This window comes from Heteronotia binoei, chromosome 8 (assembly GCF_032191835.1).
Source record: "Heteronotia binoei isolate CCM8104 ecotype False Entrance Well chromosome 8, APGP_CSIRO_Hbin_v1, whole genome shotgun sequence".
NCBI lineage: Eukaryota > Metazoa > Chordata > Lepidosauria > Squamata > Gekkonidae > Heteronotia > Heteronotia binoei.
This window is the reverse complement of record NC_083230.1, coordinates 55,778,957-55,806,386: the sequence shown is the minus strand read 5'-3', so window position 1 is coordinate 55,806,386 and position 27,430 is coordinate 55,778,957. Positions and strand designations below refer to the sequence as shown.

The 27,430-nt window shown below is 42.5% G+C and overlaps 1 protein-coding gene across 4 annotated transcripts in view; it reads left to right on the top strand.

Annotated features, from left to right (window-relative positions):
- OSBPL8 (oxysterol binding protein like 8) overlaps positions 1 to 27,430 on the top strand; it is a 177,507-nt gene that overhangs the window by 66,483 nt on the left and 83,594 nt on the right. For 3 of the 4 annotated variants that reach the window (XM_060245109.1, XM_060245108.1, XM_060245111.1), the window contains one exon: positions 14,912 to 15,049. In XM_060245109.1, the coding sequence (XP_060101092.1) occupies positions 14,912 to 15,049 (138 nt within the window). Of the gene's footprint in view, positions 1 to 14,910; positions 15,050 to 27,430 lie in introns of those variants that run through there. The other variant, XM_060245110.1, reaches the window with a different exon arrangement.

The window sequence follows — 27,430 nt, the reverse complement described above, 5'->3', positions numbered from 1 at the left end:
TAGTTTGGATACCCAAGGCTTTATTGAGGAAATACATACCCACACAGCAAACTTCATTGGACACAGAAGTAACTTAAAAACTAGTCTTGATGTGGCATGTCAGCCTTTAAGTTATTGTAAGAGATGAGAACTTGGATTCCAATATCAAATGTTTTCTTTAGAGTGTTTTTAATCTGAGACCAAAAAAGTAAGCTATGATCTCTCAAAATAATATCTCTTTATTGTGAAGAACTAACTATATATAGAATTATACTTTCATTTAGAATTTATATAAATTGTATGGAAATGTAGTTTTCTAAAATTTTATATGGTCTTTAGGGGGAAAGAACACAAATGGTTTCAGAGAGCTAAGATGAAAAATAGTGGTGGTACATTAATTTGAAGACGAGAAGCAGGATGGCTTTTAACTGTTTTCCACCATTTTTGTTGAATTTGGGAGTTTAAAGTAACCAGTATGGAAGAATAGTTGTTCTTGAATTGTTGCTGTTTAGCTGTGCTTTTAATTTAGTGTTGGCGAATTGTTCTGATCTGGAACTGAGGGCATTATTTTGATATTTGGGAGACTTTCCTGTCATCCTTGGAGGCAGGGAACAAGTTGCAATCTTTCAACATCTCTTCTTTCCTCTATAGCTGCTCCTGCTCAATTCTTTTCCTCCAAGTCAGTAAGGAAACTTGGGAGCTCTGCTTCATTTTCCTGCTGTGCTTTATTCTCTTTACTTATTTTGTACTTACCTTTTTTAGCTCTCCCATTGCAGTCCTTCTGTCTATACTTGTTTTGTAAAAACTATTCTTCTTTCTCTTGTTTTAAACAATTTTATTGATAACATAAGGTAACAATTTCCATTAATAACTTCTTTTCATCTATCCCATATGCTTCTTTCTAATCACCCCTCCCCCCGTTACTTGATCCCCACCAGTGTTATTTACTCAAAATACTAACATTAAAAGGTACCTTTAATTCCTAAGAACTAAAATTAATATTCTTCTTTCTTTTAAAGTTTAATCATTATCAAAAATTGTCCAGTGTCCTTTTACTTTCCACTCGTCTTCTACATAACTTCTAAATTTTTTCCACTTTCTTTTAAAATCTTCTAAATCATAATCTCTTAAAGTTCTTGTTAATTTGTCCATCTCACTCCATGTCATAGCTTTTACAATCCAATCCCATTTTTCTGATATTTTTTCATGCTTCCATAACTGCGCATATAGTGTCCTAGCAGCTGAAAGCAAGTACCAAATTATAGTTCTCTCTTCTTTTGGAGATTTTTCCATTTGTAATCCCAACAGAAAAGTCTCTGCAGTTTTCTTGAATTCATATCCCAAGATCCTAGAAATTTCTTGTTGGATCATCTGCCAATACTTTTTCGCTCTTTCACACGTCCACCACATATGGTAGAAAGAACCTTCATGTTTTTTACATTTCCAACATCTATCTGGCATCTTGTTATTCATCTTTGCCAATTTTTTAGGAGTCATATACCATCTATACATCATTTTAAAACAGTTCTTTTTAATATTCTGACATGTTGAAAGTTTCATAGAGTTCCTCCATAAATATTCCCATGTATCCATCTGTATTTATTTACATTTATTACCCATTTAATCATTTGAGATTTCACTACTTCATCTTCTGTAGACCATGTTAAAAGTAACTTATAAGTTTTTGAAATTAATTTTTCATTATCTCCAAGCAGAACTTTTTCCATTTCTGTTTGCTCTTGTCTTATTACTTCAGTTTTAATATCGTTTTCCACCAAACTCTTTATTTGTTGCATTTGAAACCAATTGTATTTGTTATTCAACTCCACAGCAGTTTTCTATTTTGCCACTTTGTATTTTTAATAGTTGATTGTATGACAGCCATTTTTCCTCACCTGTCTCAGCTGTTATTTTTATCACTTCTGCTGGCACTATCCATAATGGTTTTCTTTCATCACCATATTTCTTATACTTCATCCAGGTATTCAACAAATTATTTCTTATATAATGGTGAAAGAAAAAACTATCCATCTTTTTCTTCCCATAATACATATAAGTGTGCCAGCCGAATTTATTTCCATGACCTTCCAACGCTAAAAGTTTTTTATTCAACAGCGTCACCCAATCTTTTATCCACACTTATCAAACTGCTTCATAATATAATCTTAAATCTGGTAATTGGAATCCTCCTCTTTCTTTAGCATGTATTAAAACTTTCATTTTAATCCTTTCATTTTAATCCAGCCCATACAAATTCCAAAATCTTCCTTTGCCATTTGTTAAATTGTGTACTGTCTTTCACGATCGGAATAGTTTGAAACAAATACATTATTCTCGGCAAAATATTCATCTTAATTGCAGCTATTCTTCCAAGCAATGACAAGTTAAGCTTATTCCATTTTATCATATCTTCTTCCATTTTACGCCATAGCTTTTCATAGTTATTTTTGAACAGATCAATATTCTTCATTGTTATTTCCACACCCAAATATTTTACTTTAGAAGTAACTTCACATCCTGTTAGTCTCTGCAACTCCTTTTGTTTATTTACTTGCATATTTTTACATAAAATTTTTGATTTTTCTTTATTAACATAAAATCCCACCAGTTCTCCATATTCTTGTATTTTAGCTAACAACAAATGTGTTACTTGTGTAGGATTTTCATTTATAAACATTATATTATCTGCAAATGCTTTATATTTGTAAATAAATCCTTTAACTCTCAACCCTTCTATTTCTTTATCATCTTGTATTTGCATAAATAAAATTTCAAGAGTCATTATAAACAACAAAGGTGAAAGTGGACAACCTTGTCTTGTACCTTTGCTGATTATCATTTCATCTGTAAGATCTGCATTTATACATAACCTTGCACGTTGTTCAGTATATATTGCCTTTATCATTCTTATAAATTTTTCCCCCAACTCTATTTTCTCCATTACTGCAAACATAAAGTCCCAGTTCAAATTATCAAAAGCTTTCTCTGCATCTGCAAAGAATAATGCAACTTCCTTCTCTGGATGTCTTTCATAATATTCTACAATATTTACAACAGTTCTGATATTGTCTCTTATTTGCCTTTTAGGGAGAAATCCCGCTTGGTCTTCCTTTATGAAATTTATCAAGTATTGTTTAAGTCGTTCTGCTGTTTAAGTCAAAATTCTTGCATATATCTTATATTCATTATTTAGTAATGAAATTGGTCTATAGTTCTTTACATTCATGACATCTCTATCTTCCTTAGGAATCAAAGAAATTACAGCTTCCTTCCATGTATTTGGTATTTTCCCTTTTATTCTTATCATATTCATCAATTTTTGAAGTTTCGGTACTAATTCTTCTTTAAAAAAATTTTAAAATGTTGCCGTATATCCATCTGGCCCTGGTGCTCTTCCAATTTTCATTGCATTAATTGCTGCTTCAATTTCTGTTTTTTCAATTGGATCATTCAATTTTTTTCATATATTCAGTTAAGGGTGCTATTTTAATCTTTTGCAAATATGCTTCCATCCTTCCTTCTTTACTTTAACACCTTTAAATAATTTAGCATAGTACTTGAAAAATTCTCTCTTTATTCCTTCTTGATCTACCATCTATCTTCCATCAACCACAATTTTATTAATAATGTTACTTCCTCTCTTTTTCTTCAGTTGCCAGGCCAAATACTTTTCAGGTTTATTCGCTCCCTCAAAGGACTTCTGGGATTTGTAGAATGCTGAGCTGACCTGCCTCTCTAAGGGGGGCAGACTGGAGCTTCTGTTCGGGGTAGTAAAGGGCAAATTTTTGCCTTCTGCCTACTTTTCTCAGTGAGAGATTAGTCCAAGATATGCACAGGAAACTTTGAGGTGACTAAAAGGAAGTCCCGGGGGGGGGGGGGGCTCCTTTGAGGCTTTGAGGGATCCCCGGAGAAGAGTTGCATATTCATCATCTGCAGAAGCTTACAGAGTCATTTATTTGACATAAGCTTGACAAGATCCTAATCATCTTTGAGACTGCTAAACATCTGATGCTGTACGAGACCAGTGTTGATCTGGTTAACCTTAGAAAAAGGTACTGATTGCTATCTACCATTGTGGGACTATTTTAAAGCAAATATTAGAAGGTGGGAAAGAGAAAGTTTGAAAGCTTGGAAGAAGAAGAGGAGAAGGGGTGAATTTTGGACTTTGTTAAATTAAGGACAGTGTTAAAAATTGGAAAGGAATTTATTGTTTTGTCTACCTGTGGTCATGGAGTGAAAGCACCATCGTCAGAGATCTGCAGTTTCTACATTCAACACAGGAAATATGACAAATATCGTGAGACTTTGTTACCAGTGAGAACGTGACTTGGAGCAAGCAAAGCAGGAAGTAACTTTTGAAGAAGTGGACCTACTCTAGGATTATATTACCTTAGAAAAACATTGGCGGCCATTACTGGGAGGCTAAATTTTTAAAAAATTAATATCTGAGCCTGGGAAGGTCAGAGGATGGCAAAATTAGGCTCATTTGAAAGGGCAAGTTCTAATCTATCAAAACTGATAGTTGAAATTTAATTTGGTGATATCAAATTTTTCACTTTTTTTTAATGTCAGAATCAAAGGTAACCCGTGCAAGGGCTGCCTCATTGGAGAAGATGCAAGATCAGTTGGAAGCAATGGAAGCTAGGATGATGAAAGGGGTGGAAAAGATGATAAATGCTTGCAAAAAAGAACTTTAAAAAGATATTGAGGACTTTAAAAAAGAAATGGAAGAGCTTAGAAATGAAACAGTGGTGGTGTCAAAAAAAGTGCAGGAGGTAGAAGGGAAAGTTAAACTCCAGGATTCAATCATTAAAAATGCAAGAAAAAATAACAATCCATGACTGTAAATTGATGGCGACACAAATACGTCTGAGAGGAGTACCTGAAAAAGAAGGGACAGACTTAAAAGAACATGTAATAAAAATAATTGCTGATTTCTTGGAGGAAGATCCTGAAGGGACTAGAAATATGTGTGATTATATGTATAGAGTAAATTCATCATATGCCAAGAAAAATAACTTACCAAGTGATGTGGTTATAAGATATATGACAAAAGAAAGGGTGGGAAAAATCTTGAATAAAAATTTTGAAAAGACACTGATAGTGGGAGGAAGCTGAGTAAGACTAATGAAAGAATTGCCAAGACAAGTGATAAATGACAGGAGAACATATAAGAAACTAACAGAAAAACTACGTGACAATGGAATGAGGTAGAGATGGATAATACCTGAAGGTTTGAGCTTTGAGCTACAAGGAAGAAGGATTACAATTACAAATGCACAGGAGCTGCGTAAATTTTATGAAGAGAATAAAAAATTTGCACCATGATGGATTATAATGTAAATGGACTAAATTCACCACAAAAAAGAAAGGCAATATTTCATTGGATTAAAAAACAAACCTGTAATATAATTTGCTTACAAGAAGTTCATATTAAACAAACGGATTATAAATTTTTATGAAATAAACAATTGGGACTGGAATTTTTTTCATTGGCTGAATAGAAGAAAAGGGTTGTGATTTTTTTATATGAAACAAGAATTGGACCCAAAAATAATATTTAAAGATAAAGATGGAAGATTTGTGGCAGTAGAAGTAATAATAAATGCGAAAAAACCTTATTATTGGGACTGTATGCACCAAATAGTGCAAAAGATTTTTTTTTAAAGACATTATAAAACAACTTGATGAAGTGACATATGACCAGGTCATGATTATGGGAGACTTTAACGGAACAATTCAGAATACATTGGACAGATCTGGGGAAAAAAATAACAATAAAGAAGGAAAATTGCCAAAATCCTTCTTTGAACTAGTTAAATAAGAAAACCTGGAAGATGCATGGAGAAAATTTAATCCTGAAGCACGAGAGTATACATTTTTTTCAGCAAGACATAATACTTTTTCCAGAATTGACATGCTATGGGGTACAAAGGACTTAGGCCTTATAACTAAGAAAATAGAGATCTTACCGAAGATAGGTGCGGATCATAACCCAATATTATGGATTACAAAATTGTCTAAAAAAGTGAGAAGATGGAGATTAAATGAAGATTTACTACAAAATAAAGAATTAGTGACATCTCTAAAAAATGAAACTATTCTTTCTTCCAAATAAATGATAAAGATGATATAGAATTTCAGATGGTGTGGGATGCTTATAAAGCCGTAAAGAGAGGAATATTGATTACATTAAACAATAAGGACAAAAGGGCCAAAGAAAAACAGATGTTAGACATTCAAAATGAAATAAAGAAAAAAGAAGGGGAACTGAGAAAAAGGCCAGGGAAAAAGAAAATCATAAGGGAGATTACAATACTACAAGCACAAATGAGACATTTGTTAAATAAGGAATTGGAATGGAATTTGAAAAACTATTCTCCTTTCTCATCCTGCCTGCCAGACAGCCTACAGTCTTAGGAACCCCCAGAGCAGTGGCACAAAACTTTGTGGATTTGATTCCTCTCCTCCTTATATATACCTGATCCCCTCATATGATGAAGTGAGAGCACACAAAAGTTTACGTTCTGAATAAAACTTGGTTGGTCTTAAAGGTGCACTTGACTCCTGCTTTATTCAACTGCTTCAGACCAACACGGCTGCCCACTTGGATCTATCTAACTAGCTAGAAATGTATTCACAGTGACCACATTTGGTCCTATCTATTCTCCCTCTGAGGTGGAGGACATCTTGTGGGTGAGTCCCATCCTAAGTTTAAGGAGGCAGGAACAAACGTCTTCACTTCCTGTTCTTGGTGGGAGTCACCCTCAATTTCAGTTCTTTTCCTGCCTCAGTAGAGAGAGCAGCTAGGCCAGGCTTTGCCTATACCAGGGGTGGCCAACTGTAGCTCTCCAGATGTTTTTTGCCTACAACTCCCATCAGCTGCAGCCAGCATGGCCAATGGCTGGAGCTGAGGGGAGTTGTAGGCAAAAAACATCTGGAGAGCTACCGTTGGCCACCCCTGGCCTATACCCATTCTATGTGAGTGAGAGAGTTTCTTTATACCTTCCTTCTGTTTACCCCTTTATTCTTTTTCTTTTCAGCCATTTTCTTCATGTTTCTGTGCTGCATTTTTCCTCCTTATTCTAATCTTTCCTAGGGCCTGCAGGTGACGGCTGTTCTCCCCTACCCTGCAGTGGCCATTTTTTTTTTTTACCTCTGGGAGAGTAAAAAGTATAGTGACACTAGAGATCGACAGGGCTTGCTGCTCCAAAGCCTTTTGGAGTGGACTTAATGATGCAGAGGGCAGAGACAGCTTTTTATCAGCCAGGGAGCAGGAGGCTCCGTACATTGACCAGCATTGTGGAGCCAACAAGACTCTGTAGATGCTTGTTGTAGACTCCTCAATGAGCCAGCCATTAGGTTGCAGAAATCTAAAAGGCACCAAAAGTCAGTGCAGTGCCGCAGGAGTCATACTTTCAGTCAGAGAGGGCGCAGCACACTCTGGACACAGCGACAGGAAATCCTAAGCCAGCTTCTGATATCCACCATTGACACTATACAATGGGGGGGATACCATTCCAGACAACTCCAGATGTTTCTTTGACTCTTTCAGGCTCTTATTTCACAGAAGTCAGGCCTATCACTTCGTGTCCCACTGTCTGTGAAATGCAGCCTCCGTTGGTGGACCAAGACATCAGTCATACTGCATGGCAAGCATTTTTGGATTCCTCATCACCTTCAAATTTTTACAATTGCCAGCCTCAGCAGCTGGGGAACTACAGTCTGAACTTAACCAGTTCAAGGCCAGTGGTTGGAGAAAGCATCAAGGCCTCCAACCATCATCCTGGAGCTGAGGGCAATCAGACTGGCCCTCCTGCAGCTTGCCATCCAGATTGTGAGCTCTCACGTTCTCATCTGGATTGACAATATGTCCACCAAGGACTACATCAACAAGTAGGGAAGTTCCAAATCTTCTGCTCTATACAGGGAAGCATGCAGTCTGCTCCTGTGGGCCGAGATTTATCTGGCATCCATCAAGGTTGAACATGTGATAGGGACAATCATTGTTCAGATGGTCTGGTTGAGATGTCAGGTTATCTTAAAGGGGAGATGGTCCCTCAACAAGAAAACATTCTAACAAATCATCAACCACTTTGGGAAACCAATAGTCAACTTCTCCACCTTTCTGGCAAACACCAACTGGACCACTTCTGCTTCAGATTATTCCATTACAAGGCAGAGGTTAGGAATGCCCTAAGAGTTCCCTTGCAAAGGGAACCCCTGTTTGCTTTTCCCATGATCAGTCTTCTTCCCAAGATGATTGGTTGGATTTGGGATCTCAAGGCAGTGGTTTTAGTAGTAGCGCGTATTGGCCAAGACACCCTTGGTTCGCATCCCTTGAGATGTCAGTGGAAGATCCACCAACTCTTCCAGTTTCACAGGACATATTACATCACGGGCTGATCTGTCATCCTCAGCCAAAATTATGCTGTTTGACCTCATGGCAGTTGAAAGGGAGAAGCTGCTTTTCCTAGGATATTCATCACAGTTGACTGTTTTGGTTTTGTAAAGACAGTCTACTACCAAAATTTACAATTTCACCTGGAAGACTTTTCTTTGCTGGTGCTACAGAAATTGTCTCGACCCTATGACGCCTAAAGTGAAGTCCATCCTCTCATTCTTACAGGACAGTGTATAATCCAAATTGAAAACCGCTATGTTGAGAAGCTTGTGGGTTTTACCTCAAGTGAAGAGAGTGAGCATCCTTCTTACCTCAAGTGATGGGAGTGAGCATCTCAAAACATTCTCACTTTTTCTGTTCCCTCTGAGGGACTTCTCTGTCTCAGCCACTACAATCTCATAGTTTTACAACCTGGAGGCTTAATACTGTCTTGTCAATTTAACCAGAGTCTCCTTCGAAACCATTGCTGAGATTCCTCTGGTCCAGGGTTTCTCAAACTTTTCTTTCCCGTGACTCGGTTATTTTTACGCTTCTCCTTCGTGGCCCACTAAAATTCAGGGGTGGAGCCAGGAGACTTTGAGGGTGGAGCTGGGAGACAGGAATTATGTCATTTCCTGTGGTGTCACTTCCAGGTCAAGGGCCAAGTGATGTCACTTCCAGGGCACACTGAACCAGGAAATCTCCCTAAAAGAACATACTTCAAGGCACATGAAAGCTCATACCTTGAAGAACACTTCATGGATCTAAAGTGCCAGTGGACGTCAGCTTTTCTGTCAAACACTGGGAGAGGGGAAGAAGGAAGGAGAGGCAGCCCAGCTCCTCTCTGCACAACACAGAGACAGGGGAAGGAAGGAAGCCAAACAGAACTCAGGCTTTGCAGCCTGTGTCAGTCTTCAAGGCAAGCTTTTCTCTGCACAACACAGAGACAGGGGATGGAAACTAAATGGAGCTCAGGCTTTGCAGCCTATGTCAGTCTTCAAGGCTAGCTTTTCTCTGCACAACAGAGAGATGGTGGAAGGAAAGAAGCAGAGTAGAGGTTATGCTTTGCTGAGAGCGGGGCTAGCTTTGGCTTTTCTTGTGACCTGGTAGTGAGGCTTCCATGGGCCAGTACCGGGTCCTGACCCTGCAAATGGGAAACAGCGCTCTGGTCTATCTGAGAATGAAAACCATTTTCTTAGTCACCATCACATCAGACAGGAGAGAATTGAAATTGGGTGCTCTTTCAGTAAAGTCTGAACTCTGTATTTTTCAGAGGGAAAAAGTCATTCTGCACACAGATCCAGCTTTCAAGCCAAAGGTTAATGCCATATTCCACAGATCATAGGAAATATTCTTACTACCATTCTGTCCACATCCTTCTTATCTGAAGAAATGGGTATGGTACACTCTTGATGTTAGAAGAATGCTGAATTGCTGTATTAAGAGAATTGAACACATTCACAGGATAGATACAGTTTTTATCGATATTTCTCGACTACACACAAGTAAAAAGGATATCAAGTGCAGTCATTAGCAGGTTTATCTCACATTGCATAACAGAACCTTACAGAAGACAAAGCTACCTGTTCCAGTCTACTATAGCTTATTCCTTGCATAGTGCTGCCATGTATGCAGCATTGGCTAGACAAGCATCAGTCGACGAGGTTTGTGAGGCAGCCAACTGGTCTTCCATATCCACATTCATTAGACATTTCAAAATCAATATCTATGAGTTGGCTGATGTGGTTTTCAGTCAGGGAATCCTTAAACACATTCTGGAGAATGGAGGTGGTGACTACCCTCCCAGTGCCTAGGGACACCGCTTTAAGATGTCCTCCACCTCACAGGGAGAATGACCATTGGATATTTACCATGAAGGGTTATTCTCCTCTGAGGACAGGAGGACATTTTCACCTTCCCAGGTCACCATCACCTTCCTTCAATGTGTTGCATATTGTAAGGTGTGTGTATGTGTGTGTACATGCACATAATTTTCCTCTGGTGTATCTGAGAATGAAAACCATTTTCCTAGTCACCATCACATCAGACAGGAGAGTATTGAAATTGGGTGGGTGTTTGTGTATTTGTGTGTAGATGGGGCTCTTTTTGATCAGGAACACACAGGAATGCAGTTCCTGCTGGGCTTTTGCGACAAAAAACCTGTGAAACAATGGTGACATGGCGGGGTGGCGTGGCCCAATATGCAAATGAGTTCCTGCTGGGCTTTTTCTACAAAAAAGCCCTGTATATATATCCCCCCCAAAAGTATCTTCTCTGTGTTTCCTATGGTACTCACCTATTAGAATTAGTTCTATCTGAAATTGCTTGTCTTATTAAAGTTTGTTGTTCTTAGTTATGTTGTAGTACTCAGAGCTTACTGTTTTCAGAGTTACTAAGCAGAAATTGGGGTGACTCTCACAAGGAACAGGAAGTCAAGAAGCAGTAGCTTCTTCTTACAGTTCTGAGGTTAACTTGGAGTCCTCTTTAGATGACAGAGCTATGGATCCTACCCGTTTGCCCAAATGAAGTCCTCCACCTGTATGGCGAGCAAATGTTAAGAATGGCCAAACACTGGGCATAAGACATGTCCACATTGGATAACAAACCCAAAACAAGACCCTGAGTCATCTTTATCCTGACACCCAGGCATCATGACTTTCTTGTCCTAGAGGGTCTCGCTGACTTGACCACCACAGTATGGCAAAAACCAACATCTACCCTAGCTATCTCTCACAGGGTAGAACAGCTATATATAAGATCAAGCAGGATTCCTATTGAGACTACCTATTGACCCACCAACCCCTCTTTGCTTGTCTCTGAAGAAATGCAGACTTGCCAAAGACATGACCAATACTTATCCCCTGTTGACAGAGAGAGTCGACGCTTGAAACTCCCTGGGTTGGAAGCTGTACTCTTCAGCAGCTTAAACTTTAGAATCGTGAATTATTAGGCCATTATGGGAGGCTATCAATTCTCTCTTTGGGGAAGTCTCCTTTGCAGACCCTTCCCCATGTGGAATCCCAGGGCCTTAGTCAATCTGGGGCCAATCTTAGGGCTCAAACCCACCAGAACATGGCCCTCGAAGAAGTGTTAACACATCAAAGAGCTAGCATGTTTTCTCTGTTGTTTGTAAAAGATGCTCTCTATCTGGAGATGACCACCTTTCCCACATTCACCTAATCACAGAGATGTTGGTGTGCTCTTCCATCATCAAAATTCTCACAGTATCTTTAGCTCCTCTACCTACAGTGTAGGCCATGGCAACTAGACAAATGTTGGTGTTCGGAAACTGCTTCTAATCTTTCCTGGTTGCCAGCCCAAAATGAGAGCACACTTTCCTAGAGCTTCCTGTGATATTCACAGCATTCTGGGGAAGTGTGAGAATGAAGGATGGGATGTGTAACTGGTGCATGAAAAACTTATCCTTCAGTTGGTGTGCTCCCCTTTAGTTCATGCAGATTATTGATCACACCTGAGGTCCCCCCAAATCATGAAAGTGGTATGTCCTCTGTAACTGGGGCTGAATATCGTAATACAAGGTAATACAAGTTCCCAGATAACAGGCTCATTTTGGACAATTCCCCTTCTGGCTTCGGTTATCATATTTGGGCACTGTCCATGCTAGTAATTCAGAACTTACAAATTCCAAACAGATTTCCTTTGTTTCCTTGTGTGGAAGCTGTAATAGTTTCTCTAGTAATTGGATGTATTGTGTTGTGTTAGATTTTTCTAATATAGATAGCTGTAATGTTTACCATTAGCAGAATTATACTTCTAGACAATTTAAACAGATTTTATGGTGATGTTAGGCTGTGTAGGCTAGAACCTTCTCTAACAGATGTATGAAGGGCATCTTTGGAAGTGGGCATAGAAAATAATTGGTAATAGTGGAGTCAAAAGACCCCAAAATGCAAAAAGTGCATTCTTAGAAACACCATAAACATTCATATCTTGTATACATTTGAGCTTTACAAAGAAAAGAAAAATGTGACTGTCCTTGTGATTTGTGGCCTTTTCACATTTTTTCTGTATTCCTGTTTGTAAATGTTCTAATTAAGGATACATGATTTGTTTGTTCCACAATAAATTTGTTCACCTATTACAGCACCAATCACAGGAGTTTTATGACATGTTAAAAGCTTGATCCTAGTTGAGTTTTATGACATGTTAAAAACTTGATCCTAGTTGAGGTAATAGAATGGGTTTTACCACATCAGACGGCAAAATTCTAGCTTTGAATGCTCCTGCACGTGAACAACTCCATGCAAATTGAAAAAATGCATAACTTCGGTCCTCACTCTTTGTTTGCTGTGGTTTTTTTTCTGCAGGGAGATTTTCAACATCAGGTTATATTCCAAAACATAAATCTCCACCTGTAGTTTGGAGTGGTTCCATCCATTCTGCCATCTTAGTGTTCCCACCTCATTCTCTTTCATGGATATCAGACATAATGCTATCTATCTCTTTGGAACTTGCGGAAACGTGCAGTTCTATGGTGAATCCTCCAGAGGGCATTGTTATACTTTGGAAGGATATGTGCTTTTGTAATGGAAAATATTAGAAGTGGAAAAAAAATAGCCACCAGAACAACTGTTTTGGGACATGAAATTCTAACTGATTAGATATGGGAAGAAAAATAGCCTTATTTCAAAACTGCAGGTTGTGTATATATAGAAATGGATTGGATTTCAGGAATCCACATACGGTTTATTTTACTCATCTGTAGTTTTCAGAAACAGTTGAGAGTGCACTGCACAAATATAGTGCTGTATTCCCCATAAAAAGGCCTGCCCCCAAGGGCAAGATTGCACTGTGAACATTGTTCAGCAGAACTTCTGCTTGTTTTTGCAACTTTTCTAATTTTTTTTTGTTTTCTGAGCTGATTCCTGTTTTCTCCTGACATTCATGAGTTATTAATCATCTGTCTGTGTGTGTTTGAGGGGGAGCAGGTATTGAGTTCTGCCATTAATCAGTAAAAGCTACTGCTCATTTACTTTGTTTCGTAATAGAACTAGAATAATAATACAACTTACTTAAAGAAGATATTGTTTTTATATCCCACCCTCCACTCCGAAGAGTCTCAGAGCGGCTCACAATCTCCTTTACCTTCCTCCCCCACAACAGACACCCTGTGAGGTGGGTGGGGCTGGAGAGGGCTCTCACAGCAGCTGCCCTTTCAAGGACAACCTCTGCCAGAGCTATGGCTGACTCAAGGCCATGCTAGCAGGTGCAAGTGGAGGAGTGGGGAAGCAAACCCGGTTCTCCCAGATAAGAGTCTGCACACTTCACCAAACTGGCTTTGCCTGACAAGTGAAAAGTAGTGCTTAATTTCAATCTTTGTATCATCTGAAAACAAAACTGATAATTAACAGCATGGATACCTTAACTGGCTGAGGGAGATAGCAGGAGATTATTTATTTAGGCTCTTACTCCAGATAATTCCAGAGAAAGTGAGCTTTGACTCATGAAAGTTCATGTTGGAATACGATACTGTCTTTTAAGTCCCACTACACTTCTGTGTTGATTTTGCCTCTCCTGAGTTAAGCTGGAAGCAGAAGGAAAGGAGGAAAATGTAAAGGGTTAAAAGCCCTGGCTGAGAAACTTTCTCTGTGTTGCAGTGTTCTTCATTAAAATGGAGCAAATAATAGCTAGTGCAGAAGCACTGACTGCTCTGTAAAGTTTTATCTTTATTGCATTGTATCTGTAAAGGTCTCTAGGAAGTTCTCTTAGACAGATCATTAATCAAGATGTTTACAGGTGTAGCAAGACTATTCTGATGCTTACAAGTATAGCAAGACTTCTGCATCTTCAGTGACTGAAAAAGTACAATTAATCTGTAAATTAGAAGTTCTCCTTTGGGAAGGTTCCCTTTTAAAAGCAGTGAGAAAAAATGTTTTAAGGCTGTAATGAAGACTGTAAAATGCTGTGTTAAGAAACCTGAGTTTAATTTTTAAAAGCAAACTTGGTCATCCAGTTTGAACACTTTCACAGTTTTCCCCAGAACTTTGAAGTTTTATGAATAAAGATTATTTTGATGTAATGTTAGTGTTATAGGTGCCACTGCAGTGTTTCTCATATACCAGTAACAGTGGAAAATCTAGATCATATGGGAGGAGCCTCCTTTCCATGTCAGAATCACATCACCCAAGAGTGGAGTTAAGGCGGTGTTGGAGTGGAAGTAAGTGGCTGTGTGATTGCTTCAGTAATGGCCTAGGTCTTCTGAAGCAGCATAAAGAAGGGCATGTGTTTAAATGCAACAGAAAAGACCCTTTGCTCTATGTCTCTTAGTAGTTGCTTGGGATACTTTGAGTGAAGTAGTAGTAATTTATATTGAAGTGTGAAGCCTGTCTCTCCTGTAGAGGCTTTTTTATCTCCTTAGCTAAGTGAAGGGGGAGGAAAAACTGAATTTGGAAATAAAGCATGCATGGTATGCCTGAAAGATATACTCCTGGATTTACTTGTTGAATGAGATAGCTCCTTACTGCTGCCTTACTATTTTCTGCATAAGCTTTTATACTGAGGGAGCTTTTGTTTGGTTTGGTTTTCCAGCTGTGGTAACTAACAATGATGAGTCTCATGTACTGACTCCTGGAAAGATGAGCCAGCGTCAGGGAAAAGAAGGGTATCTTACTCCAACCAAAGAACTATTCCAGCCATCACTCAGTCCAGGAACAGCCCATAGCCATGGTAAGAAGCATTTTGTTTAATTAATGGAATGTTGAACCATATATTCAACATCTTTTAAAACAAATGTGTTTGGTTTACTTAGTGTGTTTTGTGTTACAAACAGCCTAAGTGTTAGGGGTTTTATGGTTTGGTTTTTTTAATTAAAACTCACTAGGAATACATTTTCTATCTTGAAGTAGCTCTTTGGAGATTTGCCATTGTAATCTCACTTCTTCAGTTTGCATACACATTCAGATCGGAAGAGTTAAAAGCATTCTGTAAGAGTCTTTCATTTCATTTTTGAACATTGGCTTTTCTGTTAAAAGTTTTGATGCTGCAACTTCAATAGACTAATAACTTTGAATTTTGCTATAAACCAATTGAGAGTTCATGTCTATACTTTTTCAAATCCCATACAGTTTATGAACATTTTCTGCTTTATAGTTATTAATAGAATGAATTACAAGGACACTCAATAATGGGAAAATGCATCTTACTTGTTTGTATTAATCTGGGTCCGATCTCCATAATTAATACTCTAAGCATTCCAAGAATAGATGTTTAAAGTGCAAGTTGGCATATGGCTTGTTGTGGTGGTGGGGGGATGGAAAGAAGCCAAAGAACAAAAATAATTTTATGTGAAAAACGACATTATTTAACTACATTAAATAAATTCAGAATTCTTTCTGGGGGACAGGAAAACTACACTTGGAAACCTCTTCCTTTCTATCAGATGCAATGATGAATCAAGAGTAGTAGTTTTAGCTTTGGCTGCTTATCTTTTAAGGGTAGTATTGGCTATGTATCTTGGAAAAATTGCTCAGTACATTATAGAATCAAGAATATGGGAAAAAACATAAAACATTGCTTGCTCTCAACCTTCTACTGCTGGTTGTCAAGGCAAGCAGTTCTACAACCATGGTGGTGACCATGAGCAAAATGCCTGGGCAAGCAGACAGTGTTCTTGGCATTGGGCTGGCTGGCATAGCCCAACAAGCTAATGATACCCCTGATGGTAGTGGCAGCAGCTGAGCGCGACTTGCTTTTAGTGACTATCTTAATAGCATAGGCAGGCACTTTTAGTGTACAGCCAGGCAGCAGAAGATGCAGAAAAGTGAAAGAAATGCTTTCTATATTGTTTATGGTCTACCTTGCCTTGCATAGTTCGTTCATGGTGTTCTGATTCTGTAATTTGTCTCCTGTTCATTCATTCGTCTGTTCAATAACTTTTATTCTGCTTTCTCACAGCTGTTCAAAGGAGCTAATAAAAATACATAAAATTTTGCCATTTTTAACTAATAAAATTATGGCTCAGTACAAAGTCTATGCAAATGACATAAAATCCTGACAAAAAAGTTGTCAACTTTTTGTTGCATGTTTTGACTAACCATGAAGGGCAAGTGTATATTTTATAGCATTCATAAACCCAAGAATCTTGCCTGCTGCAAAAATGTTTGCAAAGGCATCTTAAAGTATAATTCAGTTATCCTCATGCAGGAGGCCCTAACTAGATGTTAGCAGACTCCAGGCAATGATGAAAAGCTCTACCGAACAAGTGCCAGCTGATGCAGTAGTGGTGTGTGTGTGTGTGTGTGTGATTAAAGAGCGTTTTTTACAATTGGTATCTAAAATGCCTTCAGATGGATTTCTGCTGTGATCTGTTGGATACAGCATGAATCTTTCACCAGCAGTTTTTGGAAACTTTCCTAGCTGTTTTTGGAAACTCATCAGGTCAGAGAGTTTCTCTGTTCTTTGAAGCTGTGAAAAAGACAGTGAAGTAAGGGCCTGAATAAGGCCTTAGCATATTCTTCATTTCAGGGCCCTGTCAAGGCTTCTACAGAGACATTGCAAAGATTCCAGAAATTCATTAGAGCCTTTGGATTTATAATTATCCATAGGTAGAACAATGTGGTATGTCTGCCACCTATGGGAGGTGGCAGTGGGGTAGATAACATCAATCCAGATATGTATGCTAAGATAGCATAGGATGTAGTGGTTTGCATCTCCTTTTTGCTGGCTCTCTTGTTGGGTGTGTTAACAATTTTGCTTGTATAAAATTAAGACGTGTTCTTTTAAATATCATAAATGTGCCATGTAGTTCAACTTATTTACTAAATAATGCATTTTGTGTTGTTAAAATAGTAAAATAAAGTCATTGATGTCAAGCTCCGATAGTCCAGTAACGATATCCTTTGTTTATTTCAAATAAATTCATTTATTAAGACCTCGAGATGCTTACAAGACAGGTAACTGAAAGAACTGAAGAATCAAAGCACATACAGAGATATATAATGAGGGTTCACAGCCATTACTATTTGGTGGGCACTTCTACCTTAAGGGTCAAATGTTACTGTAATAAACAACAAAAGAGGAAGAACTGCATATCAAAGAGATAAGGACGTTTGAGGCTACTAGAGCCTTCGTTCTCACCCTTGTGAGACACAACAGTGTTTCATGAGAATCTAAACATCCTCTAGCCAGATGGCCCTGGCTGTTAAGTAGTAAATACCAGAATTCAACTTCTAAGGGAAAGATATATGCAAGAGTTTAACATACTGCCCCCCCTCAGGCAGGCCCTCGGGGTTTCTGGGGAAATTGTAAAATTGTTTAACAGCGGAGCTTTTACATCTGTTTCAACTATCCATGTGTCATGTGAGGGTGGGAAATATTTCCATCTAACCAAATAATATAGCACTCCCCGCTTCAGCTTAGTGTCCAGGATCTCTCCCACTTTGTGATAGTTCTGATCCCCCACTGGGATTGGGTCCGGCGCCTCTGGTCGAGGGTGCCATTTCTCCCCCCCCAGGGTCCCGGCAAAGTAAACTGGAATGGAAAACGGTGTGAATTTTACTAAACATTTGAGGCAGTTCCAATTCCACAGTCACTTTATCACCCTTTTGATCTTAAAAGGCCCCACATATTTGTAAGCCAGTTTTTGGGAAGGTTGATGCAACAGTAAGTTTTTGGTGGACAGAAACACGGTGTCACCCACTTTAAAATCCCAGGTGGGAGAATGATGCTTGTCATAGTGTTTTTGGCGGCATCTAGGTTCTCCTGTATTGCTGCCCAGGCTTCGCTCCGTTTGGCCCATCGTTCAAAAGTGGAGGGAGGATGCTCCCGTTCTATCCCTGGCAGGAGAGGGAACGGTTTCCTGTTATAACCATTTACCACACGGTTGCTTTTGTAGAGCTGTGCATACTGTTGTTGTATCTATACTCAGCAAACCGCAGCAGTTCTACCCAGTTCAACTGCTGATGGTTTACAAAACACTGTAAATATTGTTCTAGCAGCGCATTCATTCGTTTCGTCTGACCGTCTGTCTGGGGATGGTAAGCCAAACTTAACCCCTGTTAGTCAGTTTGCAAAACCCCCGCCAGAAGTTGGCGATGAACTGAACTCCACAGTCACTAACTAGCTTATCAGAAAATGAGTGGAGTTTCAGCACTTGTTGGAAGAATAACTGCGCTATTTTTTTTAGCTGTGGGTATTTTCGAGCAAGGAATGAAATGGGCTTGCTTGGAAAAGGTATCCACTTCTACCAATATCACCGTTTTCCCTTGAGAGGGGGGATAACTCCACTATAAAATCCAGGGAGACTATCGACCATGGCCGGCTAGCTGTTTCCAGGGATTGTAACAGTCCCGGAGGTCCCCCCCCACCTTCGTTTAGCCATCACACAGACTATGCAAGAAGCAACATACTTAGAGATGTCCCTCTTCAACAACGGCCACCAAAACTCCTGATTTACTAAGTGTTGTGTCTTGATGTACCCAAAATGACTAGCAGTTTTATTATCTGCGGCACATTTCCTTGGGCTGACTCTCACCTTCTGCTTCAACTGCCGCTTTTAGCCTCCTCCCCAATGTTCCTCCGCATGTAAACAGAGTTTCTGAGATCTCGTCATTACAGTCCCTCAGAGGTGGGAAGGAGAGATTAAGGAATCTATTAATTCTTCCTTTTGGCTATTGTGCTGTAGGAGTAGGGAGAGCACGGCTGCTAAAAAGTTGCGGGAGCCGGGAATGTGTTTTAATTTGAAATCAAACTTGGCAAAGAAGCCGGCCCACCGAATTTGTTTCTCACTTAACTTCCTTTGGCCTGTCAGGGCTTCTAAGTTTTTGTGATCAGTCTATATTTCAAAGGGAACTCGGGCCCCCTTCAACCAGGAGTACCAAGTTTCTAGGGCGAACTTAACTGCAAACACCTCTTTGTCCCATACCAACCAGTTCCGTTGCTCAGAAGAAAATTTGTGGAAAATATAGGCGCACCATCTTAAGTTCACCTGTTCATCCACTTGCATTAAAATTTCCCCCACAGCCATGTCACTAGTGTCACATTGTACCACAAAGGGTTTTAATTCATTGGGGTGCATTAGCACTGGTTCACTAGTGAACAGCCTCTTTAGCTTTTCAAATGCCTTTTGACACTTGTTCGTCCAAGTGAGTTTCGTCCCAGGTTTTTTCACATCGGGACCCTTTCCTTTGGTTTTTAGTAAGTCTGTTAGAGGTAGCATGGTCTGGGTGAACCCCTGGATAAAATCACAATAGAAGTTTGCAAATCCGATAAAAGATTGTAATTGTTTTCGTGTTTTGGGGGGCTGCCAGTCTAAAACCACTGGTACTTTGGCCGGGTCCATTGACAATCCCTTCCCCGACACCCAGTAGCCTAAGTAATCTAGTTCACTTTATGGAACTCGCATTTCAACAGCTTAGCAAACAGTTTATGGTTGTAGAGTGTTCTCCGGTGGTCTCGACAGTGGGTCGGTCCAACTACTGGGTATAGGCTCCTCCTCGTCACAGGGTCGGGTGCTCCAATCGATCCGGAGGGGGAGTGGCCTATACCACCCAGGACGCGCCAGTTCTTCTCCCGGCCCTGCACGAGGCAGGACGGTTTTTCTCCAGGCGCTTGCTGAGAAGCACAGAAGATCCGGATTACTGAAACAAAACAGACCGGAAGCGTTGGGATCGGTCCCAACAACACCGGTGGCGGCAGTCTGCAGGGTCTACTCACGAGTAGACCTTGAGCGAACGGCAGACGCCCGCAGTGCTTCGTTCCCTCGCAGTCGCGATTGGAACCAAGCCGGAAGGAAAGAGAGGCGGCAAGCGCAGAGGCAGCGCGGTAAGCCGCCCTACAGCAACAGGGCTGCGCGCGAGTCCACGGGGCTTCAGATGGGTCCCCAGGCTGCCCGCGTTGTCTCTCCTTCGGACTGCCTAGTCATATAGGCTTGGCAAAGGAGTGAGAGAGAGAGGCCTCTGAGGGGGTTTGTTCCTGACTGGAAGGCAAGATACCAAAAGGCCCAATAGAGGGCGCAACGGAGACATTCTGTCTTCCATTCTGAGCCTTTTCCCGCTTCTTTTTTAGTTGCTTTTGCCTTTCCTTCCCTTATAGGGACGTGAGAAGCTTCAAAATGGCGGCTAGCTCACACAGCAACTCACACAGCGAATGTGATCTACCTCTTATGTCTGCGGCTCTGACTCCTCAACAGGAGGCTCAGAATCTTGACCTCACAGGAGAGGATGCCAAGTCAAATTTAGTCCTTTGGCTTAAGAAAGAGCTGCTAAAAGAGTTGGGACAGGACCTTCGTCAGCAGCTGGACTCCCCTGCTTCCCTACAACCAAAAAAGAAGGATGGAGGGAAAAGGGGCAGAGATACTAGTCCCAGTGACACTATGGAAGGACGCTCTAAGATCAAGCCTCCTTTGGGTTTGGATTCCCCCCTCTTGAGCTCAGCTGAGGAATCAGAAAACTCTGAGCAGTCAGATAAGGAGGAGGGCGAACTGTCAGACAAGGAGGAGCAGACTGACACTGTTCAATCTAGGTTCTTTCCTTCTGAATACTATTCAAAATTGCTTCCCAAAGTACTGAGGACCCTCAACTTTGTACCCACTCCTAAAGAAAATGAGGAGTTGGATCCTGATCTCCCCACAGGTTCAGGGGAGATGATGCCAAAATTGAGCAGGGCTCAGACAGGGGTTCCTTTGCCTGCGGCCTTTTTTGCCTTAGTCAAAGCGGAATGGGAACGTCCGCCTAAGCCTAAAGCAAACCAACAGGTTCTCTCCAAACTTTATTCGCTTATTCCACAGGCTACTAAGAGATTAAAGTTACCAACAGTGGATGACCCTGTAACTAGCCTGATTTCCAATTCGGTCCTTCCTATGGACGCAGATGGTTTACCCAGGGATCCATGCGATAGGAGGGTTGAGCAGGCCTTACGCAAAGAGTTTGAAGCGACATCTTGGGCCATCAAGGCAGCCACTACGTCTTCATTGTTTGCCAGAGCAATGTGCACGTGGTCTAATAACTTGGCAGCAGCAGACAGTGGAGCTCCTAAGGAGTTCAAGGACGAGTTAAAAAAGATTGCTTTATCCGCTGCCTTCGTGGCAGATAGTTCATTAGACACTATGCAACTGGCGGCCAGGGCCATGGCATGTGGGGTAGCTGCCAGACGCAACATTTGGTTGCGTAATTGGGAGGTAGACACTGCAGCCCAAGCCAGGGTGGCAGCGGTAACTTTTAAAGGAGCCTTGTTGTTCGGGGAGGGTCTAGATAGATACCTCATTGAGAACAAGGATAAAAAGAAGGTTTTACCTTCCAAGAGTAAAGAGTCGAAACAGAGGAAGTCCTTTCCTTCCTTTCGAGATTCGAAGAAACCATCCAGTCCAGGTTCCTTTCGTCCCTTCAGAGGCAAGTGGCAGCAGAAGGGGCGTGATCCCAAACCATACTACTCTGGGAAGGCAGATCAGGGTTCCAAAAATCCCTCCAAGAAAGGAGGATCCCAGTGACTATGCCTCTCACCAGCCGACAAACAAAATAGGGGGTCGCCCTTCCCTTTTCACAGACATTTGGAATCAGTCAATTCAGGACAAGTGGGTTCTAGAAGTAGTGGAACAAGGTTACGCCTTGGAATTCCACTCTCTTCCCCCCAACCATTTTCGAGGGGTTCCCCGGAAAAAAAGATTTATCTGCTCACAGAGCAATGTTGTCGGCCATTCAGCACTTGGTGAATATAGGGGCAGTGGAGGCCGTCCCGGTACTTCAACAGGGTTTGGGGGTCTATTTGGTGATATTTTTAGTTCCCAAAAAGAACGGGGACTTCAGAACCATTCTGGATCTGAAATGGCTCAACAAGTTCATCCTGACAAAACATTTCAAGATGGAGACACTATGGTCAGTATTGCTAGCCATTCAGCCTCAGGTTTTTCTGGCTTCCTTGGATCTGTCAGAGGCCTACTTGCATGTTCCCATTCGGGAATCACACAGAAGTTTTCTGCGTTTCTCCTACGGGGGGAAGCATTTTCAATATCGAGCCCTGCCGTTTGGTCTGAAGTCTGCGCCCCGGGTATTCACAAAAATTCTGGTGACCCTGGTGGCGGAGCTGAGATTGCGGGGTGTGGCCCTATTTCCTTCCCTGGACGACATTCTGGTGAAGGCAGGGTCCCACCAGCAATGCCTGGAGGGCATGCAGCAGACAGTGACCATGTTGCGCTCTCACGGCTTCGTGGTGAACCTAGAGAAGAGCAATCTGCTTCCCTCTCAGATACTAGTGCATCTGGGAGAGGAAATAAATACAAAGGTGGACAGAGTCTTCTTAACCCCAGAGAGACGGGAGAAGTTTTGCCTCCTTCTGCAAGGGGTGTTACAGCAACCGAAGGTGCCAGTCATGAAGTTAGCACAAGTCTTAGGGATGATGGTATCCTTTCAGGATCTACTGTCTTGGGCCAGATTCCACACTCATCCCCTACAATTTTTTCTGCGGTCTTTTCAGGAGATTATAAGGAACAAAATTCCCAAACTGGTGACACTACCGTTAGAGGTGACGTCCCAGTTACAGTGGTGGTTGAACCCGGGTCTTTTCAGTCCAGGTTATCTGCTTCGCGAACCTCAGAGGGTTTGCATGACTACAGATGCCAGTTTATGGGGTTGGGGGGCTCACTCACAGGATCAAATGATCCAGGGTCAGTGGGAGCCTCACGAGATGAAGCGCAGTATCAACTTCCTGGAACTCAGGGCGATCCGGTTAGGGTTGCAGGCAGTTCTGAGGGGTCACCATGTCCTGGTGAAAACGGACAACTCATCCGCCAAAGCATATGTTAATCGACAGGGAGGAACCAGGGTGAAATCACTTCATGCCGAGGCGAAGGTTCTCTTCGAGTGGGCCGAAGTCAATTTCCTGTCAATCAAAGCGATGCATGTTCCAGGGAAGGACAATCTGCTAGCGGATTGGCTCAGCAGACGCTGGCTGGACCAAACAGAGTGGATGTTACACAGGGACACCTTCCGTCTAATAGTGGACAGGTACGGACCTGTGTCGGTGGACTTGTTTGCCACGGCAGAAAGTTGCCAAGTGGACAGGTTCTTGGCCAAGGTCAGAGACACAAGGGCAGAAGGAACTGATGCCCTCAGCGCTGCATGGCCGACGGGACTAGTGTAGGCCTTCCCGCCCCTTCCTCTATTACCCAGGGTGTTACAGAGGGTGGTGGAACTAAAGGCGGAGATGGTGTTGGTGGCTCCCTTCTGGCCGAGACGGTCATGGTTCCAGGAGCTCCTGAGGTTGTCTATTCAGGGAGGGACGACCTTCTGACACAGGGCAGCATGTCTCATCCTCAACCAGACATGTTGCAATTGACAGTTTGGAAGTTGAGCGGTTACAGCTCAAGGAACTAGGTTGTAGCACCAGAGTGGTGGACACTATGTTAGCATCGCGTAAGTGTTCCACTAATAGGATATACAATACCACCTGGAAGGTTTTTGCTTCGTGGTCTACCTTACGGGGGTGGGATCCGATGAAGGTGAAGGTAAATGGTATTCTAGGTTTTCTTCAGGAAGGGGCAGACAAGGGGCTTTCTACCAGCACGCTATGGCGTCAGGTGGCGGCCATATCGTCTATACAGGGGGTGCGGGGACGTAAGTCCTTGTCAGCGCATCCGCACATTAAACGGTTCCTGAAGGGTGTTGCTCTCCTTAAGCCCCCACAGGTACATAGATTCCCCTCGTGGAAGTTGAATATAGTACTAACTGCGTTGTGTGGGCGTCCCTTCGAACCTATGGCTTCCTGTGGACTGAAGGAACTGACTCTAAAAAACAATTTTTCTAGTGGGTATCACTACAGCACGGAGAGTGTCTGAGTTAAGGGCCCTGTCGGTCAACTAGGAACTTTGTGTTTTCCATAATGAAAGGGTGGTGCTGAGGCCAGACCCATCTTTCATTCCTAAAGTTAATTCTGTCTTTCATAGGTCCCAGGAGTTGGTTCTTCCAAATTTTTGTCCCAACCCCCAGTCTCCCAAGGAAAGGGAGCTGCACTGTTTAGACGTTAGGAGGGCACTTAGTTTTTACATTGATCGCACAAAAGACTGGAGGAAGTCTGATGCATTGTTTGTTTCATTTAGCAAGTAGTCGCAGGGACGACAGGTCTCCACTTCCTCCCTTAGCAGGTGGCTACGGGAGTGCTTACAAGGCCCAAGGTCAAACCCCTCCAGATGGGATCACGGCCCATTCTCTAAGGGGTGCTGCAACATCAGCTGTGTACCGGTCCTTTCCATCCTTAGAAGCTGTGTGTAAGGCAGCGACTTGGAAATCGGTACATACCTTTACCAGGCACTATAAAGTGGATAAATGGGCTTCAGCGGAGGTGGCCTTTGGGAGGCGTGTGCTGCAGCATGCACTCTAAACAGGGAAGCCGGTCCCGCCCGGGGATGTTCAGCTTTGTTACGTCCCAGTAGTCGGACCGACCCACTGTCCAGACCACCGGAGAACGGAAGATTGGTATCACTTACCGTGAAGCTTCCTTCTCGGTGGACTGGCAGTGGGTCGGTCCGGCCCGCCCGTTAAAGGTTGAGCGGCTTCCTGAGTTTTGGAGATGGATCCTGGAGCAATGGTGCTTTCCCTGTGGGGAGGATGTTACCTTTGCTTTGTTTAACAGTGACTTTTTTTCAATCTGCCATTTGTATGGTGTGTTGAACTGTAATAAACTAATCTTCTCATTTATTCGTCTCTGTACGTGAATGGGGAGGTGGTGAAAATTTTTATTATTAGGGGGATGCGGCTTGGATACAACTGGCGCGTCCTGGGTGGTATAGGCCACTCCCCCTCCGGATCGATTGGAGCACCCGACCCTGTGACGAGGAGGAGCCTATACCCAGTAGTCGGACCGACCCACTGCCAGTCCACCGAGAAGGAAGCTTCACGGTAAGTGATACCAATCTTCCGTTTTCAAGACTTCTCTTACTAGTCTCACGTGTTTGCATGTCATTTGAATAAATAATGATGTCATCCAGGTAAACTATGACCCCTTTGTCCAAGTATTCCCTGAACACCTTGTTTATGAAATTCATAAAGACTCTGGGGGCACCTTATAATCTAAAAGGCATTACTAAGTATTCAAATTGGCCTGGGGGGTGTTGAATGCTGTCTTCCACTCATCTCCCTCTCTTATGCGTGCTCGGAAGTAGGCTTTCCTCAAATCTAATTTTGTAAAGATCTTCCCCTGGGACACCATATTCAATAAGTCTTTTATGAGCAGAATCGGGTAGGCGATCGATGCCCAAATTGCGTTAATCCCTCTAAAGTCGGTGCAAAGTCTCAGCCCCCCCCCCATCTTTTTTCTTGCGGAATAACACTGGTGTGGCATGAGGTGCCGTGGCTGAGGCGGATGAACCCCCTGGCTAAATTCTTATCCAAAATTTTCCAGTGTTCCATTTTCTCCACCCATCCCATTGGGTAGATTTTGGCTTTGGGCAGGTCTTGCCCCGGGATCAGCTCTATGGCGCAGTTGGTGTTTTGGTGGGGTGATAGCTCATTAGCCTCTTCCTCGCTAAACACTGCTTTGAAATCCCTGTACTCTTTGGGTATGGATCTCACTTCTTCTATGGTTAGGCATAATTTCTCATTTGCCGGGGGTGGATCAAGACCCCAGTTGTCTCCCCACTTATGGCTGTCACAGGCTGGCTCCTTAAAGTCTATGATTTGGTCACCCCACTTAATGTTCAGCTTGTGTTTGACCAGCCAGCCTACCCCTAGCACCAAGTCAAATGAGGACAAGGGGGCTGCTACAAAAATCTCCGTGTCCCAGTGGTCCTCTATCCACACTGGTACCAACTGGGTTTGCTCGGTGCAGGGTTTCCCCTTCGTTATTGTCCCATCCATCTGTTCGAACTGGATGGGGTGGTATAGAGGGCTCTTGGCTAGTCCTAGAACCTCTACCATTTTGGGGGTAATTATGTCTCTGGTACACCCCGACTCCAGCAAAACCCTTACATGCATGAAGCATTTTTGGGCAGGGTTCAACAAAGTTAGTGGAATGAAAAATAAAGTTTTTGTGATTCTCACCCTCAAGGGCGCCATTTGATCTCCGACCTGCTGCTAGGCACCGCTCAGTGCAGGTCGCTCCCATTTCCTGACGGCCCTTCTTTCCAGGATTCCTCTCTGGACTCCAACATTACTATAACATCCTCTTCTCGCTGCCCCATCCCGATTCCTTCAGATGGCTTTCTGCTTTCTTGGATTTGGGTGCGCTGGCCTTTGGAGTAAGGGGGGGCTTCGAGGTCTTTCCGGGCATTCATTCGCCATGTGGTTCAACATCCCCACATCGGAAGCAATGCCGGGGCCCTGAGGGTTTTGGTGGCACCTCGCTGGGTCCATTTCTTCCCTTCTGGTTTTGCCCCGGAATGAGACTCACATCCCCCCTTTCCGCTGTTGATGCTGGAGGGTGATGCACCGCATGTGGGTCTCCACTTCTTCCGCTAATTAGATCCACCCCACCAGCAAGGTCGGTTGGGCTTGGTGTAGGGCTCGATCCAGGATCCTGGCATTCAGCCCTCTTTGGAAATTCTCCATCTTCATCAATTCACTCCACCTGCGTACTTTGACTGCATTGGCCTGAAAGTCTGCAGCGTATTCTTTCACAGATCGGGTCCCTTGCTGCACATCACTCAGTGTGGCTAGGGCCCAAGTCTCCTGTAGCGGGTCTTCATACTGGGTTAGGATGGCTCGTAGAAACGCTTCTACGGTGTCCAGTTCGGACTGCGGGTCTCATAGAGGCTTACGTACCATCTCTTGGCTGCTCCTTGTAGTTTTGACCCCAAATGTATGGTGAAGTATTCTACTTCTTCAGGATCCCCATCAAAAGTAGTCATCAGCTCTCATCCTCTCCCATAATCTCGGGGAGGAGGGGGCGGTTGTACCAGGGGCACCTGGGGTTGCAGCTGTGCCAGTGGCCCCTGTGGCTGCGGCAGCGACTGTGGGACTGGTGGCAGCTGGGGTGGCGGCGGCGGTCTACCTTGCGGGGCGGGTGGCCAACGCTTGGTTGATCTGCTGACCGACCTCTTGTGTAAGGCGCTCGTTGTTTGCACGCATTTCTTCCATCAGGTTGCGTGCCATCTCCACCATCTCGAACCTCATCAATTGGAGG